We start from the raw sequence: 19,136 nt of genomic DNA on the forward strand, positions 1-19,136 counted from the left end.
ACACACACACACATATATACATGTATGTATGTTTATATTATATTTATATAGTTACATTAACTAAAGCATTATGAAGAAACATTGAACAATACTGTATTCATAATAACAACCAACATCAACCTAGATTCTGTAAATGCTGTAAAATATTAATGTTTATAGTTAGTTCATGATGCCCAATGTATCAATGAAGTGAATCCTATTGTAAAGTGTTACCATTTAATGAATCTTATACATCATGAATGGCGTGAACAGGATTATAGTTTAATAGGAATGTATTGCCATGACAATATCATCCACAGAATGCGTTCAGACAAAAATAGACAGCAGCAGAACGCATTCAACTTCCATTATGTGATGCATCTGCAAGTGTGACAGAAATATTGCAATGGAAAATAATAAAGCCTGTTTAATAAAAAAAAATCCATTAGGATTTAATTGGATGGATCATTGCATTAGTATTTATTATTTTAAATATTAGATTTCATTGCATTTTAATTAAAGATCATGCAATGCGTTTCTCGTCTTGCACTAATAAATCCTAATCTTGCACAAAGAGACTAAATACATAAAATTTGAAAGTAAATGGGGTCGTTTTTGAGCAGATCTAACAGATTTACGCCTGTGCGGATTGTTAACGTCCTGCCAGTTCAATGCGCGCACAATAAGACTTCAGTCCCTTTGCAATAACTGAAAATAGCCGTGCAAGTGCTCAGGCGCTGGTCGCTCTCGCTGAAAGCCTCTGAAAGCTTGAGTCCGAGCGGCTGTCGGCAGCGTGTGCCAGGCTGTGCATTAGTGTCGTGTCACAAATAGAAGCCGCTTCCCACTGCTTCACTCCACCTGCGAACATTTAGTGCGTCTGTGTGAAACAGACCATCATCGGGTTGCCATGGGAACTGAAAAACAGGTACTGGTACTGCAGGGTTGGAGAAATGGGTGAATGGCACAGTGGAAAAAATTTATAAAATCATGTCATTTTTACAGAATAATTCTGGTAAAACACAGTAAAACATTTGATGTTTATTTTTATTTTTATTTATTTTAATAATCATGTTTCTTAGGGTTTAATTAGGGTTTCTTGTTGTCAGGGATGCACATTAGTTTTTTTTGTTGTTACATCATATGTTTTTGAATGAAGATTATTGCATTATTTTAGTGTTATGATGGTCTTTTGTCCATCTTCTATATATGAGAATTTACCACAGCTTGTGGAAAAGCAACTTGTGATGTACTTTAAAGGAGCACGCCAACTTTTTGAGGCTTTATCTTATTCACCGTATCCCCCAGAGTTAGATCAGTCCACACACACCCTTCTCATCTCCGTGCGTGCCGTAACTCTGTCTGACGCACCCACCGCTAGCCTAGCTTAGCACAAAGACTGGAGGTAAATGGCTCCAGCTAGCATACTGCTCCCAATAAGTGACAAAATAACGCCAACATTTTCCTATTTACATGTTGTGATTTGTATAGTCACAGCGTGTACGAATAACAAGGTCACATGAGACACAGCCATCTTCTAACCGTACACATACTGGGAACTATATTCTCAGAAGGCGAAGCAGTGCTACTTCTGCGGAGTGATTTACTCCATCTTTGAGGAACTCTGCTCCTCACCACGGGGCTTCTCAGGCGCTGCGAGCAAATCACTCCGCAGAAGTAGCAGTGCTTCGCCTTCTGAGAATATAGTTCCCAGTATGTGTACGGTTAGAAGATGGCTGAATACGGTGAATAAGCTAAAGTCCCAAAAAGTCGGCGTGTTCCTTTTAAACATAATAATTAGAATAATTATGTTAAAACACAGTAAAAATGTCAACATATTTACATATTGTGTGTGTATATATGTGTATGCATGTATTTTTAAACAGTTTTTCCACAATATTTCTACTGTATTTTTTTTTATCAAATAGCCTTGAGATATCCTTCAAAAAAGCATGAAAATCAAGGGGAAAAACCAACAAATCATCATATAATTTACAGTGAAAGCCGTGAACTGAGTGACACTTCGGTTTATTAATCATGTTTCTTGTTATCAGGTGTGTACATTAGGTGTGTATGGCTAAATCCATCAGCCTTTTTCTGCTGAAATGGCAAAGTCACACTGCTACTAAACCTGCATTACCTTTAACATATACTGACAATAACTGTAATAACGCAGGTTTTAATCAGAAAAATATATGATTAAAGTTGATTTTCCACAAGCTGTGATAAATACTAATATATAGAAGATGGACAACACAACACAAAACACCATCATAACACACAACACTAAAATAATGCAATAAACCTTCATTCAAAAACGTATGATGTAACAAAAAAAAAACCTAATGTACATCCCTGATAACAAGAAACTCTAATTAAACCCTAAGAAACATGATTATTAAAATAAATAAGTTTACACTTTTCATTGTAAATTATAAGATGATTTTTTTTTTTTTTTACTTTATTTGAATTTTTTTTTCTCTTGTTTTTGAAAGATATCTCACTAAGGGTATTTGATAAAAAAAAAAAAAAACAGTAGAAATATCGTGGAAAAAATACGTTTTAAAAATAACTATTTTCAATTTGAATATGTCTTAAAGTGTAATTTATTCCTGTGATCAAAGCTGAATGTTCAGCATCATTACTCCAGTCTTCAGTGTCACATGATCCTTCACAAATCACTCTAATATGAGGATTTGATGCTCAAGAAATAATAATGATTATTATCAATGTCAAAGAACAGCATTTATTACTATTGTACCATTATCAGGGATGTATCGGCCAATATATGTTCATTTTTAATGTTTTTACTGTTACTTTTGTTCAGTTTAATGCATCTTTGCTGAATATAAGGTTCATTTAACGCGGGTTTACTGCAAAATTACATAATGTAAGGTTAGATATATTAGTTTTTCCCTGTATAGAATAAGGGAGAATAACAGGTTTTTACCGTAGCACTTTAACAGTCTTCTTTTTTTTTTTTTACAGTGCACTTAATAAGCATAAATTCATAAATGCTACTCCTCGTTCACAACTATAGCATCAGTCAGGGCAATAAGAAGCCGCCAGGTAAAAGCGATTGCTCTCCATGACATTTCACAGAGGACACGATATCGTGGCACACGCAGCGATGGATGTTTCTGTGCTGCACCCTAATTATTATTCCCATCACTTATTAAAGGAGGCAGATTTGCTGCACTGAGCAATGCTGGGATGCTTCCTTAATGCCTCATCCATATTTACAGGGCAGATACGGGAAGATGCAAACGCCAACTTCTCCAAAAGGTCTCTAATAGGTCCTTTCCTTGTGTTTTTTTTCCTCTCTCTCTCTCTCTCTCTCTCTCTCTCTCTCTCTCTCTCTCTCTCTCTCTCTCTCTCTCTCTCTCTCTCTCTCTCTCTCTCTCTCCTTCTCTTGTTCAGCTATAGACCTTTTGTATGGTGGAATATATTGCTTTGTGTGCCAAGACTACATATACGACAAAGACATGGAGCAGATTGCCAAAGAAGAACAAAGAAAAGCCTGGAAATTGCAAGGTTGGTAGCAGTTCAAACTCGGCCTGTGGCGTAAGAGGCCGTTAATTCGGAAAATTAATATTCGAAGCTGTTGTGATGCGAGCCACGGGAGGGCAAGAGTGTGTGTTTGGATTGTGACGCTGATAAAGAGCTAATCTTTCATTATTTTCTAAAGCTTGCTATTGAATCTGCACAAGTGTGACGTGTAGCGTAATCCTAAGATAGATTTGCGTTTGCTGTTGTTTGCAAGGCCTCAAAATAATAGCATGCCAGTTTAGTTTTCAGGCTTGCTTTGACTTTATCACTTTAAAGGTTTTTCAAACTTTACTTTTTATGTGCAAAGTTTATGAAATCCAAAAAGTCTGCATGCAAAATGATAATTCATGTTAACAATGTGTTAAATCATGGCAGCAACATGGTAACATCATGTTAAATCAAGCTAGCAACATGGTAATCACGTTAGCTACAGTACAGGTCAAAAGTTTGGAAACATGAAGTTTTTTTATATTTTTGAAAGAAGTCTCTAATGCTTATCAAGGCTGCGCTTATTTGATCAAAAATACAGAAAAAAACAGTAATATTGTGAAATATTATTACAACTTAAAAATAATAGTTTTCTATTTGAATATACTTTAAAAACTAATTTATTCCTGTGACGCAAAGCTGAATTTTCAACATCATTACTCCAGTCTTCAGTGTCACATGTGACATCCAGTCTATCACATGATCCTTCAGAAATCATTCTAATATTCTGATTTATTATGAGTGTTGGAAACAGTTCTGCTGCCTAATATATTTGATGAATAAAAGGTTAAAAAGAACTGCATTCATAAACAAAATAATAATAATATAAATCGTCTTTACTCTCACTTTTTATCAATTTAACACATCTTTGCTGAATAAAAGTATTGATTTATTTCAAAAAAAGAGAAAAAAAAAATGACTGACCAGTAGTGTATTGAAGTCACAACAAAACAACAATTTGTTACAAAAGATTTCTATTTTTAAAACATTTGCTTTTTTTTTTTATTCATCAAACTATCCTAAAAAAGTATCACAGGTTATGAAAAAATATTAAGCAGCAGAACTGTTTCCAACTTTGATAATGAATCCTCATATTAGAATGATTTCTAAAGGATCATGTGATAGATTGGAGTAATGATCCTGAAAATTCAGCTTTGCATCACAGAAATAAATGATAATTTAAAGTATAATAAATTGAAAACCAATTATTTTAAATTGTAATAATATATCACAATATTACATTTTTTTTTTTCTGTATTTTTGATCAAATAAATGCAGGCTTGATGAGCAGAAGAAACTTCTTTCAAAAGCATTAAAAATAGTAATGTTTCCAAACTTTTGACCTGTACTGTATGTGGTGATCATTTTAACAACATGTTAATTCTGTTTTATATATATATATTTATGATTATTCATACATAAGGAAACCCTTGATGCATTTATTTTTCAGGATTCTTTGATGATGAATATAAAGTTGTATTTAAAATATCTTTAGTCACTTTAATTCAATATAATGCATGTTTACGGTTTAATGCAGTCTTGTGCATATTCAAAGCTTGATTTGTATGCAATATAATGTGCAAAATCCCCTGAAACGTCAGGTATCGGAGAGAAGTATTCGATGTGGGAGCCGACGAAGCGAGAGCTGGAGTTGCTGCGACACAACCCCAAACGAAGAAAAATCACAGCGAACTGCACCATTGGTAAGAACTTCATTTCCCACAGGCCACATCTCTGAAACCCAATAACACAGCAGTTGATCAGGCCTCTGCCAACTCTCATCTGTATTAAACCAGTGGGTTCAGATGATTTTCTAGTAGTCAAATGTCTGGAGACTGCAGTTTTGCACCGGAGCCAAGACCACTCTTTGTTTCTTGGCCATCAGTTGCGATGTTTTCCCATCTATTTTTTTTTTCTTCCCAGTTTGCATGCCGTGGCGCAGAGAGAATAAAGCGGAGATATGGACTCTGGCCATTAGAGAAATAACGTTTCCTCTCCCTTTTCTCATTTTCGCCTGTTTCCGCTCAGTCAGAGGGCCTGGCAGTGGAGTAATGGTGTTAAATATCTGCACCACAGGCCCAGCGTAGGCGCTAAACGCTAGCCTCTCTCACACCCAGAGTAACGCACTAATGCGATTAGCCATATGAGAGCCGGAGCTCCCATTGATCATTTAGGACATAAAATGGGCCATGTATGATGAATTCAGATGGATATTGTGTGAGATGGCTGTTGCTTTACAGACTGTAGGCGTCCGATGACACAACGAATCACGACGCGACAGCTTTCGGCTCTGCGTGTTCATTAAAGACGATGCTAGACTTCCGCAACGGTAAAATTAAGAAAAATCTCAACTTTTACATCAATTAGTGTTGGAAGCCAGTTCTCATTCAGAACCAATTGCTTTTCTTTTTTTGATATACAAAAACACCATAACTGATGTTAAATATAACGCACAGAACTGCATTGTTGTTTGATTCCCAAACAAGTGACTCTTTTGAGTTCCTTATAGTGAGTTGAAAACGTACTTGGAGATCAGATGATTCCTGAACGCATGACTCTTTTGAGCTGGACCTTTTTTAGTGAATCATACATAAAGTGGGAACAGTGTATAAGGATTCCCAAACAAGTGACTCTTTTGAGCTCTGAGTTGATTCTTTGTATCAAATCAAAAACATAAAGCACCACCAGAGGAGTCCAGTTCTTGAGCAAATGACTCTTTTGAACTACCGGTAGTTCTTTTTAGTGAATCAAAAACAGCCAGAGTATTTTGATTCCCAAACAAGTGACTCTTTTGAGTTCCTTATAGTGAATTGAAAACGTACTGGGAGACCAGTATAAGCCAGCTGATTCCTGAACTCATCACTCTTTTGAGCTGGACCTTTTTTAATGAATCATACACACAGTGGGAACAGTATAGAAGGATTCCCAAACAAGTGACTCTTTTGAGCTGTGAGTTGATTCGTTGTATCAAATCAAAGACATAAAGCACCACCAGAGGAGTCCAGGTCTCAGCAAATGAGAATCAGCGTCAAAAGCAAATCTTTTTTGAAAAGATTGAATCGCAAATTTTATAATCTGTTTTACACATGATCCTAATGATTCCCGACTCTTTTCAGTAGGTTATTTTTAGTGAATCAAACACTTATAGCTTACAAAACTTGTTTTGTTACGCTGTGACACTTAAATCACAATTATCTATTAAATTCTATCACATATTCCTCAAAAGTACAGAAGAATCATTAAACGAGCCGGAATCGGTTCCAGCATCATTAAGTTGCTTAACATGAGCTGTTTTTATGCGTTGCTATCGTGTTTCAGGCGATGCACACACAGTTTGTTTCCGCTGTATATGTCATGCATGTAGTTTCGATGTCCGGCGTCGGAATGACTGAAGCGGAGGCGTTGTCAGCAGTGATGTGCTGTGTGTTGATCAGGTGTGTGTATGATGTTCAATCACTCGTGTGCATTAATAATATATTAGTACTTGAAAGTGCCACAGGAGACGCCGGATAACCCCTCTCTCTCTCACTCACTCACTCACTCACTCACTCACTCACTCACTCACTCACTCACTCACTCACTCACTCACTCTCTCTGTCTGTCTCTCAAATTCAAATGAGCTTTATTGGCTTGACTTGTACAGTATTGCCAAAGCATTGGCCATTACATAAGCAACGAACACATAATCAATAGTCAATAAATCAATCAGTAAACAATTGCATGAATACATTTATATAAACAAGAGAAAAAAAACCCTCTCTCTCTCTCTCTCTCTCTCTCTCTCTCTCTCTCTCTCTCTCTCTCTCTCTCTCTCTCTCTCTCTCTCTCTCTCTCTCTCTCTCTCTCTCTCTCTCTCTCTCTCTCTCTCTCTCTCTCTCTCTCTCTCTCTCTCTCTCTCTCTCTCTCTCTCTCTCTCTCTCGGATTCGGATCATCCCTAGTTCTCCCACTGTTGGCCTTTCTGCAGGGCTGTGTTGGGTCCCGTCTGTCTCTCCTCGTCCTCAGTTTAACTGGACTCTGAGAAGCGTGAGGAGCAGATGTCTGAGCGCTGTAGGTTTGGATCGGGGCCAGTGAAGGGCGTTTAGCCACCCTGTGTTGAGCACGTGTCTGTCTGCTCGTCTCGAAGCTCACGGGCCGGTGACCCGTCGAACTGTACGAGCGCCCGTCGTCAGCACAGCGGGGAACACACTCGATCTGACACGGGAGAGAGCCTGCTGAGCTTTAACTTCTGGGGTTATACACTTCAGATTGAGGCGAGGCCATTTACGTTGTGAAAGTGGAAGTTTGCTCAACTATTCGCACTAGTCAAGTCACGTTCATTTATACAGCGCTTTAACAATATAGACCGTTTCAAAGCAGCTTTACAGTGATAACAGGAGATTACAGTAACAGAGATTGTTTAGGCTTTACAGCAGCTCTAGAATAAAGTTATTGTCCATCTAAAGATAGTTTTGATTGACACTTCTATTGCAAAGATCGTTAGTTATTAACTTACATGACACAGTTTTAACAGAAAAACCTTTAATGCGATCCGGCCGCTCATTCGCACACAACAGTGTTCGGTGCTCGAGAACGCAAACCTTGAAATAGGTTCCAAGGTGCAAGCGGTGAATTTCTTTTTAAACGTTATTTCCGCGTAAACTTGAAAAACGCGAATCTGTGAGAACGCTGACGGCGTGCACATGCGTATTACGTGTTTCGTCTATTGGTATGTGCGTTTGAATACATATGTGCGCAGGCGTGTAGTCTTAATAGAAACTCTGGGTAACACTTTATTTTACAGTGTCCTTGATACATGTACTTACCATAGTAATAACAGTAAATTATGCATAATTACATGCAACTAACCCTCAACCAAACCCTAACCCTACCCTAACCCTATAGTAAGTACATGTGGTTAATATTACTCAGTACTTATATATAATTACACTGTGACAATGACACCTTAATATAAAGTAACCAAACTCTGTCAGACCGCTATTATTGTGTCCCTTCGACCACATTCTCTAAACACTGAGACCGACAGCACGACCAGAGAAGTCAGATTCTCAAGCTAATGACTCTTTTGAGCCGGTTCTGTGTCGTGAATCATAAACACGGCGTGACCTGTGTGATCAAACCGATTCCTGAACAGATGACTCTTTTGAGCTGCTTGTTTTAGTGAATCATACACACAACTCGAGCAGTGTAGACGTGTTCCCAAACGAGTGACTCATTTGAGCTGGTTCTTTTTTAGTGAATCGGAAACAACCAGAGTAGTTTGATTCCCAAACAAGTGACTCTTTTGAGTTGCTTATAGTGAGTTGAAAACGTACTGGGAGATCAGCTGATTCCTGAACGCATGACTCTTTTGAGCTTGACCTTTTTAGTGAATCAAACACAAAGTGGGAACAGTGTATATAAGGATTCCCAAACAAGTGAATCTTTTGAGCTGTGAGTTTTTGATTTGCCACAAAGATCCGACTCAAAGCACCACCAGAGTCGTCCAGTTCTTGAGCAAATGACTCTTTTGAACTAGTTCTTTATAGTGAATACACGTTCTCTAAACACTGAGAACGACTTTTCTCCATTTGCTTTTGTTATATAACAATTGAATGCCCTTTTATATCTTTTATTTTATTTTATTTTTTATTCTTTTATATATGCATATTACCTAAATTGGTTACTATGTAACCTCCAGGTGAGTGCACATTTTTAAATGGTATTTTTGAATGCATTTTACTCATTCATTTTGTTGTTTATGAATAATTATTTTTTTAATAAAATTGACAAACAGGAAATGGAAAGTAAATTAACTTATTATTATTAATATTAATATTTTATGAATAATATGCATTTTATGGTGATAAATGTAAATAAAACAAAGTAAATTTAATAAAATAATAAATTACTAATACAAAATGGTCATAACAGAAAATAATGCAAAGTAAATGAATAAAATGTTGATGTTATTGATGTTATATTTATTATTTATAATAATTAATAAATAAAAATGGCGTAAACAATACATCATAATAATATAATAATAATTTTAAAGAATGTATAATAATGTTAGCAACACTTATATTTCTTATTCACTTACTTTGTATCTACTCTCACAAAAAAGTAAAATTATCATAATACATTATTAATAATTAATAATAAAATAAAAATGTATAAGTTATAAACTAAAAACTTATCTTATTTCAAAATCACTGCTGGCGATGAATCTTTTATTGTGTGTTATTTGGATTATTACTGATTATTTATGTGTAATTTATTATTATTTATTGTGTATTTTGTTATTTGTGTGTTTATTGTGGACTTGACTGCAAAATGACTCTGTCCATCCTTATATTTAATGCTCTCTGTACTTTCTTCTCTTTCAGGATTGAGGGGTTTAATAAACCTTGGGAACACATGCTTTATGAACTGTATCGTTCAGGCTCTCACACACACTCCGCTGCTGAGGGATTTCTTCCTGTCCGACAGACACAAGTGTGAGATGCAGTCCAACTCTTGCCTAGTGTGTGAAATGTCTCAGCTCTTTCAGGAGGTGAGAGCTCTACACACACACTCTCACTCACACGCGCACACACAACCACACACACTCATATACCCACACATATACACGCACATTCATATACCCACACTCACAAACACACACACACCCCTCCCCACATACACATACACCGCCCCTCCCCAACCACAAACACACACACACACTCACACTCATATACCCCCCTCCCCACACACACATATATACCCCCCCAACCACACACACGCGCACACACACACATACTAACACTCAGACACACACACACACACACACTCAAACACACACAAACTTACACACACATACATATATACATGTATGTATGTATGTATGTATGTATGTATGTATGTGTATATATATATATATATATATATATATATATATATATATATATATATATATATATATATATATATATATATATATCAGGGATGGAAATTAAGTTTTTTGTCCACCGGCCACTGTGGCGGATGGATTTCTAAATCTACCAGCCACTCAATGTTTTACCAGCCACTTTCTTGTTTTTAACCGACAATGTGTAACTGCATGTGAAAATTAATACTACAAGATCTACAATACTTAAGCAGTTTATTTTATCTCAAGTCTCAATGAAATACTGACATTTTCTTTTTCTCTCTTATATATATTTCTCTTTTTTACCTGGATGTGGCATTTGAATGATTTGTGGTCTGGCTTCCAGTTTTAGGTTTTTAGTCCCAACAATGAAACTAGGGCTGGGCGATATGGACCAAAAGTCATATCCCGATTATTTAGGCTGAATATCGATATACGATATATATCCCGATATTTTTTCCGCAAAGTGAGAGCAAATGTTCAGTCAAAGTCAAAGCCAAATATGACATGTCACAAGTAGTTTTATTGAAACCGGCTATTTCCGCACACACAAGTACTGTCCCCCTTTACTTAACATAAATTGTAAGAATATGACTAATAGTAAAGACTAGTACTAATAAATAAACATTAGGCCTATGCTAAAGCCATTAAATAGCAGTCCCAAACTAGTTTTTGTTAATACAATGTTGGTATGAGCCACTAGAGTCATTTAAAAATATAAAAAATAACACAAAGAAAAATAAAGTGGCATTTTGGGGTTAATATGGAAACGACAGTTACCATGGTGAATACACAATATTAACAATAACTGTTAATGAACCATGGAAACTGCTCCTGGTGAATAGAATGAAAATCATCCCTGCATTACTTTTATTTTGTGTAATTTACAACGTAACGGCGTTGCATGCTCGTAGTTTATTTTGCACTTCATATACAGTGAGGCGATACACAGCGCGCGCCGCCGCATGCGCGTGCAATTGAAGAGTGTGCGCTCCGAGCACAGGATAACGGCTGACGTGACAGGACAAGAAAGTCCGTTTTTCTGAGGTGAAAGACTTTATTTCAGCGTACACTTATGTCCTCTAAAAGTGTCCGCCGTCTGTGTGAAACAGTATATTTTTATTTACCCGCCACGGTGGCCGGTAGGTGAAGCGAGTTTACCCGCCACAACACAAAATCACCCGCATTTGGCTGGTGGCGGGTGCTAATTTCCATCCCTGATATATATATATATATGTGTGTATGTATATATACATACATGCACTCAGACACACACACACATATATACTAACTCACAGACATGCACTCAGACACACACACTCACTGACTCATATACACACACACACACACACACTGACACACACACACACACACACACACACACACACACACACACACACTGACACACACACACACACACACACACACACACTCATAGACACAACACAGCCAGAGTAATCAGATTATCAAGCAAATTACTCTTGAGCTGGTTCAGTGTCACATGATCCTTCAGAAATCATTCTAATATGCTGATTTGAAAGAAACATTTATGATTATTATCAGTGTTGAAAACTGCTGTGCTGCTTCAGATATCTTGGAAAACTGTGATGCATTATCATTCAATAGTTTGGGTCAGTACTATTTTTTTTTTTTTTTTTTTTTTAAGAAATCAACACTTTTATTCAGCAAAGATGCATTAAATTGATCAAGTGACAGTAAGAACTTTTTTTTTTTAATGTTACCAAAGATTTCTATTTCAAATAGATGCTGTTCTTTTGAACTTTCTATTCATCGCAGAATCCTGAACACACGGTTTTATCACAGCTTCCACAAACGTATGAAGCAGCACAACTGTTTTCAACATTGATAATAATATGATCATAAATGTTTCTTGATCATTAGGGCTGCACAATTAATCGCAATGAAACCGCACGTGATTTGGCAAAGACTGTGATTATTTAAAATAGTAGTAAACACTGCCCCATCTGAACACCAGAGGGCGTCACACACACACACACACACACACACACACACACACACACACACACACACACACACACACACACACACGCCACAGAAGTACGATAACACACATCATTCCAGGAAACCCCTATCGGCATCACACTCTCTGTCTCTGAATAAACAGAAGATTGAGACGCTTTGATAGAATAAGGCAGTCGTGTGTTTATTAGTCATGTTTAATCAGTGTCAGAAGTTCATCATCTCACAGGAGGAGGAGCTCAGCTGTCCTTATGAAGTGAGTTTGGAGGAAAAGCATGTTATTAAATGTTATCTATTGTTGGATAAGAGGTTCATAAATGCGTCTCATGTCTGGAAAGATGTTTGACACGTGTTGCTTTTTCAAATGCTCGTTATAAGCGACTCAAACTCAGAGCTTTCAGAGTGAGCCGCGTTTCCTGAGCCGTACGTCACTGACAAGCTGCACATTACACACAATCAGACTTTGCCATTTCATAATCTCAATAAGCCAAATCGGTTTAAGTGCGATTTCACATAAATTACGATTAATCGTGCAGCGCTATTGATCATCAAATCATCATATTAGAATGATTTCTGAAGGGTCATGTGACACTGAAGACTGAAGTAATGATGCTGAAAATTCAGCTTTGATCACAGGAATAAATTACATTTAGCAATATATTCACATAGAATACATTTACTTTCAATTGCAATAATATATTGCATTTTCTTTACTGTATTTTGATCAGATAAATGCACATGTAGTGTGTCGCTCACGTCTCTGTCGTTCTCTGTTGTAGTTTTACTCGGGTCATCGCTCTCCTCACATTCCCTTCCGGCTGCTTCACCTGGTCTGGACCCACGCTCGACACCTGGCCGGATACGAGCAGCAAGACGCTCACGAGTTCCTGATCGCTGCGCTCGACGTGCTGCACAGACACTGCAAAGGTACCGCAGCCAATCACACGCATTACACGCAAAGACCCGCCCCCTTTAGTTGCGCTTGCTATGTCCGGCAAGCCACGCTCCTCTCAAACCTTTAATATATTAAATAAAACATGCATTTAATCTCGCTTTATTGACCAATGTTCTTGTTTCTGACCTTCAATGATTCAATGAAACCACAAGCAAAAATGATTTCATATCACGATTATAGTGACCAAAATTATCAATATTATCACGGTTTTGTTAAAATGAGATGAAAATGTTCAAAAAAGAACTGATACGCACACTAAAAACATTTCAAGTTTTATATTTGGAAATCAAACAACAGATAAAATTAGCAGCTTTATGCATTTTTTTTTTTATTTTTTTTTTTTAAGCATACACTTAAAATTATATGACCGTAGTCAATGGCAACGCATTATAACACCGCGCACATCTCTATCACCGCGGACACACTCTCTCGTTTCATTAAAATGCTATTATAAATGAGGTTAGTGGATCATTTTGCAGCAAATGTTATGATAGTGAAAAAAAATATTTAGTTTGAAACAAATTAAAGGTCAAATGTTCCATTGATAAAAAACAAATAAATGTATTTACATATACTATAAAATGAAAAGACTTTTATTTTAAATGTAAAGCGCAGCTTTTTCATGAGGCAACAACATTTGATACGACAGAACAAGAAAGACCATTAATAATCGTAATCTTTCATTGGGCAAAAGCATTATAGGGCTAATATGAAAGGCTTCGATATAGAGCGGCTTATAGGAGAATAGATATTGATGCTCTGCAACAGTTTATTGAGCCTTTTCTTTTAACAGTTGTACATTTCAGTGACTCTCAGTTCAGTGCGCTCTACTCCAGTGTGATCTGACACCCGGGAGAAACACTCAGAAATAAACTCCAGCGAGATAAAGTGCTTTTATGAAAAACCATTGACCTTTTTCTACAAATAAAGTATAATAATGGGAGCATTGAGTTTCCTCGTGTCACTGTCGGAACCGAACGCATCGCGCTGGATGTGCGGAGAGTGACTGAGATGAGTTTGCATGAAAAGTTTTTAAATATTTTAAAATATCTATTTTTAATATTAATTTAATATTTTTTATTTATTTTTAATATTTTAATATTTTTTAATATTTTAAATATTTTCCATTTATAGTTTTTAAATATAAATATAAAAGACTTAAATATTTATTTGCACCTCACATTAAGCTATCGAATGGCTTCAGAAGTCTTGGAATATAGTGCACGAAAACTTTATGGTGCTTTACAATATTTTTTGATATCTTTAGTGGGGCTTAACAATAACAGAGAATGGTACGTACAATACCGGACTTTTTTTTTTCTTTTTCTTTTTTACAAAATATGTTGCATGCTGTGACTGCGTCAGACTGATGCTGCCAGGACAGGGTTTACAAAAGCTTTTCAAAATCGCGACAATCGAACACGGTTTTCATGATCATTACATTTTAAGCGATAATACTAACCGTCAGGACATTTTATCGTGGTTAATCGTGAAACCGGTAATCGTTCCATCCCTAAAATGACTATAGATTTTTTTTGTTTTTATTGGTAAACTTTCTTCTCCTGCATCCTATTCTTCCGTTATCCAGAGTATCAGCAGCTGAAAGGTTTGTTTGAGCGGCGTCAGGAGTAAATCTGCATTTCCTTCAGCCTGAGGCTTTTGGTGTGAAAGGTTACTTTTGCCCAGAAATATTACTTTGTTATAAAAAAACAAGACCAGCCATGGTGAAAAAAAAGTAACGTAACGCATTACTTTTCTAAAAAAAGTAACTAAGTAACGCAATTGGCCGTTCGCAAAGACCCGCCCCCTTTAGTTACTGTTGCTATGTCTGACAAGCCACGCCTCTCTCTCACACACACACCATGTTCTCACGCAGTGAAACACACATCGCGGAGCAGAGAGGACACTGACAGCACACCGACACACAGGAAAGACCAGCTTACTTCTGATATTAAACAAAGTCTCAACTTTCAAATTTGGTCTTTTTTTTTTTTTTTTTGAAATGTAAACAATAAATACCGTTTTGTGTCTTTTTAATGTGTCCGACAGATCGATCAGTTAAAGCTGCTCGTGAACCGATCATCTCTTCCTTCTAGTTCATTTATAGCATCAAATAAACATGAATGAACATCAGAAGGAATGTTGTTTTAACCGCGGAAAGACGTCAGTACACTCTGTTTTTCAAGTTCAAGTCCACTGACGTTAATCTACGAACTCTCCTGACTGATTTGTCTGACAAAAATGGCGGATTCGGCGGATTATGATTGGTCAGATCGCCTGTCAATCAAACTCCCTGCGAAGGTTGAATTGAATGAAACCAGCATTAGCTTGCTAATTATATCAGTTCCACCTGGCGACAGTGTGTTTTAGGACTAATCTGCTGTCGGAAAGCAAGACGAGCCGGAACAGAATGCATTTCAGGCGGGTAAAGATGTACATTAAAGATGATGTTGTCTGCTATTGGCTGGACAAACTAAAAGCCCGCCTCAAAATCACGCTATTGGTGGAGCCGGTGTTGCTGTGTCCAATTAAAACAATGTCATGATAGTGAAAGTACTTTAACATCAAGAAAATGACACACATTTACCTTTTAAGAAGAGTTGCACGATTTGGCGGGAAAAAAATTAAAAACCTTTTTTTTTTTTTTTTTTTTTTTAATTGCTATTGTGATTTAAAAAAAGCTTTACTGTGTTTGTTGGGCTGCAAAATTTGGCCACATTTAGTGATTTATGTAGCAATACGACTAAAATAATGAATAATAATAATAGATACTATTATCTTTATTATGGTTATTATTATTATTATTACTAAATAAAAGTATGAAACAAGATTTATTAAACAATGTAATGTTTAAAAATACTGTAAAATAAAAAATGGTGTTTAAGAAAAATAGCATAGTAATAATTTTTATTTTATTTATAAGTGCAGCTAAGATTACTATACTAATAACTTTTTCTTAAGGCGAGACACTACAGGTGAATAGGATAAAAAATTTAACTAGCAGATATCACCATGAAACTTTCCTAGTTGATTACTTACATTAAGATGAGGAAAAAAATGTATTACAAGTTTTCTGTAATTTAATGTTTAAATATGCAAATTAGGCAATATCTAATTAAATAATACACAATTAGATAAGATATATCTAATTAAGTGCAACTAAGATTACTATACTAATAAGTTTTTCTTAAGAAAACGTTAAACCATCAAGCTTTTATTTAGCCGTTCCCCTTCTGAAGCATGCAACACACACGTTTATTGTATGAAATCACAGCGTTTGCGGTGTGATGATCGGTTTTATTTCTATTAATCGGTCAGCCTTTATCATCCTGCAAGCTGTTTCACATGTGTCTCCGGATCATGTGTCGGATAGCATGCAGATTTAGTGCATGTTATTTCATAAAGATCGCTCACAGCACCGTTAGCTTTATAGCACGTCAGCGCTTCTCATGCAAGATCTGCTTGTTGTTCGTGTGCAGATTCGTGACTCTGTAGGATAAAACATTTCCGCCTTAAAATATTGATTGGACTCTGAACGCGCGCATGTGCGAGAGCGAAGGAGAGAGTCTTGTCGCAGTGTACGCACTGAGGTCGGAGTCGTGGGCGATGGGAGCAAGCGCTCCGAAACGGAGACGGGAGAGCGAGCGAATGAAACGAGCGAGAGGATATAGATGTAGAGTCGGTAGACGGATCTCACTCTCTCTCCTGCAGTGTGAAAGCAGAGGGAGGGGTGTTTCTGCAGCAGTCCGAGCGCTGCTTTCTAATCAGACCTTCTCTGTCTCTCTCTCTCTCTCTCTGTGTGTGTGTGTGTGTATGTGTGTGTGTGTGTGTGTTCATATGCTGCTTCCATGTCCGCTAAGGAGATGATAATGGGAAAAAAGCCAACAACCCAAACCACTGCAACTGCATCATTGACCAAATCTTCACTGGAGGCCTGCAGTCTGACGTCACCTGCCAAGTCTGCCAGTAAGACCAGATATACAGCACAGTGTGTGTGTGTGTGTGTGTGTGTGAGATGAAACGAGGCGAGCAAACATCTGTCAACCGTTCATATATCTGTTCTTGCATTAATTGGTACATTGAATGTGTTGATGTATGCAATAATGAACTGACATTCTGCTTGTTTTTTCTGAATAAGGCCACTTTTAAGTCCCTTTTATGAAGTCTTGATGTTGTTTTTGGGCTCTACTACAATAAGTTTTCATATTTGAATGTTCAAAAACACATTATTTTCCCTGTATTCTCCATTTTTGCGGCTCGTCTCTTCCCAGTCTGTCAGTAACACTCGGTTTATTTCCTGTCTCTATGAAGCCCCTCCTTCTGAAAAGCACACTGTGCTCTGATTGGTCGGCTGGAGCCGAGTGTTGTGATTGGTCGAGTGTGTTTGGGGAATGTCCCGCCCGTTACCGTAACCACCAGTTTAACACAGTACTAACTAACTCAACCAGGCCCCACCCCTTTATTCTGCATATTCATTATAACTTTATTCATTATAACATAACTTTTCAGAGCTATTTCATGCTCAAACAGCAACATTACATGCTAAAGACAGATAAACATGTAAAAAAGCAATAAGTCAATTCACTCTGCATCCTTTTTAGTAAGCTTTTTTTATGTAGGCAGTTGACACACTAGTAACCCTGATTTTACATTTCAATTACATAATTAAAGTCTGATAGCAATGGTTTTGTAAATTTTTGTTAATTAATAAATTTGTTGCCTTAAAATGCTCCCTAGTCCCTACATAGACCGCTCACTAGGTTTTGGAACAGAGCCAGTGTCTTTGCATCTTGTTTTCTCTAAATAAATGCTCCTCAACGCCACCTTGTGTTTAACAGAGGTATTGCATCATGCACATTGCATTCCTGCCGTTTCTTGATTATTTAGGTGTAAATGCATCTATCAGATCATGTTTGAATGGTTTCATGAGTGTTATTTGAGGTTGTGCATTAGTAGCGCTGAGAAAAAGATGTGATTCGTCAGTGTTTTCTGTGTGTGCAGTGGAGTCTCCACCACAATAGACCCGTTCTGGGACATTAGCTTGGATCTGCCGGGTTCGTCCACCCCGTTCTGGCCGCTGAGCCCGGGCAGTGACGGCAGTGTGGTGAACGGAGACAGTCATCCCAGCGGAGCCACCACACTCACAGACTGCCTGCGCAGGTGCGCGCACACACACACACACACACACGGATCTGTGATCGCACCGGACGCCACTGACTCACGCTTCTGCATTGCAGGTTCACCCGACCCGAACACTTAGGAAGCAGCGCCAAGATCAAATGCAGCGGTTGCCATAGTTACCAGGAGTCCACCAAGCAGCTGACTATGAAGAGACTTCCTATCGTGGCATGTTTCCACCTCAAAGTACGTGTGTGTGTGTGTATGCATTTTTCTTTTTTGATGCAGATGAAAGTGCATCGTTTATTTGAATGATTACTGATATATCTTAATGCATTTATTTTTTATTAGTATCAGCCCATATTTGATGTATATGGAATGATATTGTAAACATTTAATTGTGCGTGCTTATTCCTCCAATTTTTATGTTTAAATGCTTTATTTAATAACAATGTTAAATGTAATCTTTAGCAAATATCAAAATTAATATCCTTTTTTTTTATACTGTGCATAATATATTGATGCCAGAATTCACAGAATTCTGTAATGTGTGTGATTGATGATAATAAATGATAAATGTATAGAAATATTTAAATTCTATACTATTGTGTTAAAACAAATTTACTCACAATTGCATTTCAATTAATAGTAATATTCCATCA

General features: G+C 37.0%; 1 protein-coding gene across 4 annotated transcripts in view; it reads left to right on the forward strand.

Moving 5' to 3' along the window:
- The window catches only part of usp22 (ubiquitin specific peptidase 22), a 53,238-nt gene that overhangs the window by 25,651 nt on the left and 8,451 nt on the right, over positions 1 to 19,136 (forward strand). For 2 of the 4 annotated variants that reach the window (XM_084434160.1, XM_084434162.1), the window contains 7 exons: positions 3,397 to 3,510; positions 5,115 to 5,216; positions 9,880 to 10,046; positions 13,181 to 13,328; positions 17,220 to 17,322; positions 18,358 to 18,516; positions 18,594 to 18,720. In XM_084434160.1, coding sequence (XP_084290286.1) covers positions 3,397 to 3,510; positions 5,115 to 5,216; positions 9,880 to 10,046; positions 13,181 to 13,328; positions 17,220 to 17,322; positions 18,358 to 18,516; positions 18,594 to 18,720 — 920 coding nt within the window. Of the gene's footprint in view, positions 1 to 3,396; positions 3,511 to 5,114; positions 5,217 to 9,879; positions 10,047 to 13,180; positions 13,329 to 17,216; positions 17,323 to 18,357; positions 18,517 to 18,593; positions 18,721 to 19,136 lie in introns of all 4 variants that reach the window. The other 2 variants (XM_084434159.1, XM_084434161.1) reach the window with 1 other exon arrangement.

This window comes from Rutilus rutilus (assembly GCF_951802725.1).
Source record: "Rutilus rutilus genome assembly, chromosome: 16".
NCBI classification, from domain to species: domain Eukaryota; kingdom Metazoa; phylum Chordata; class Actinopteri; order Cypriniformes; family Leuciscidae; genus Rutilus; species Rutilus rutilus.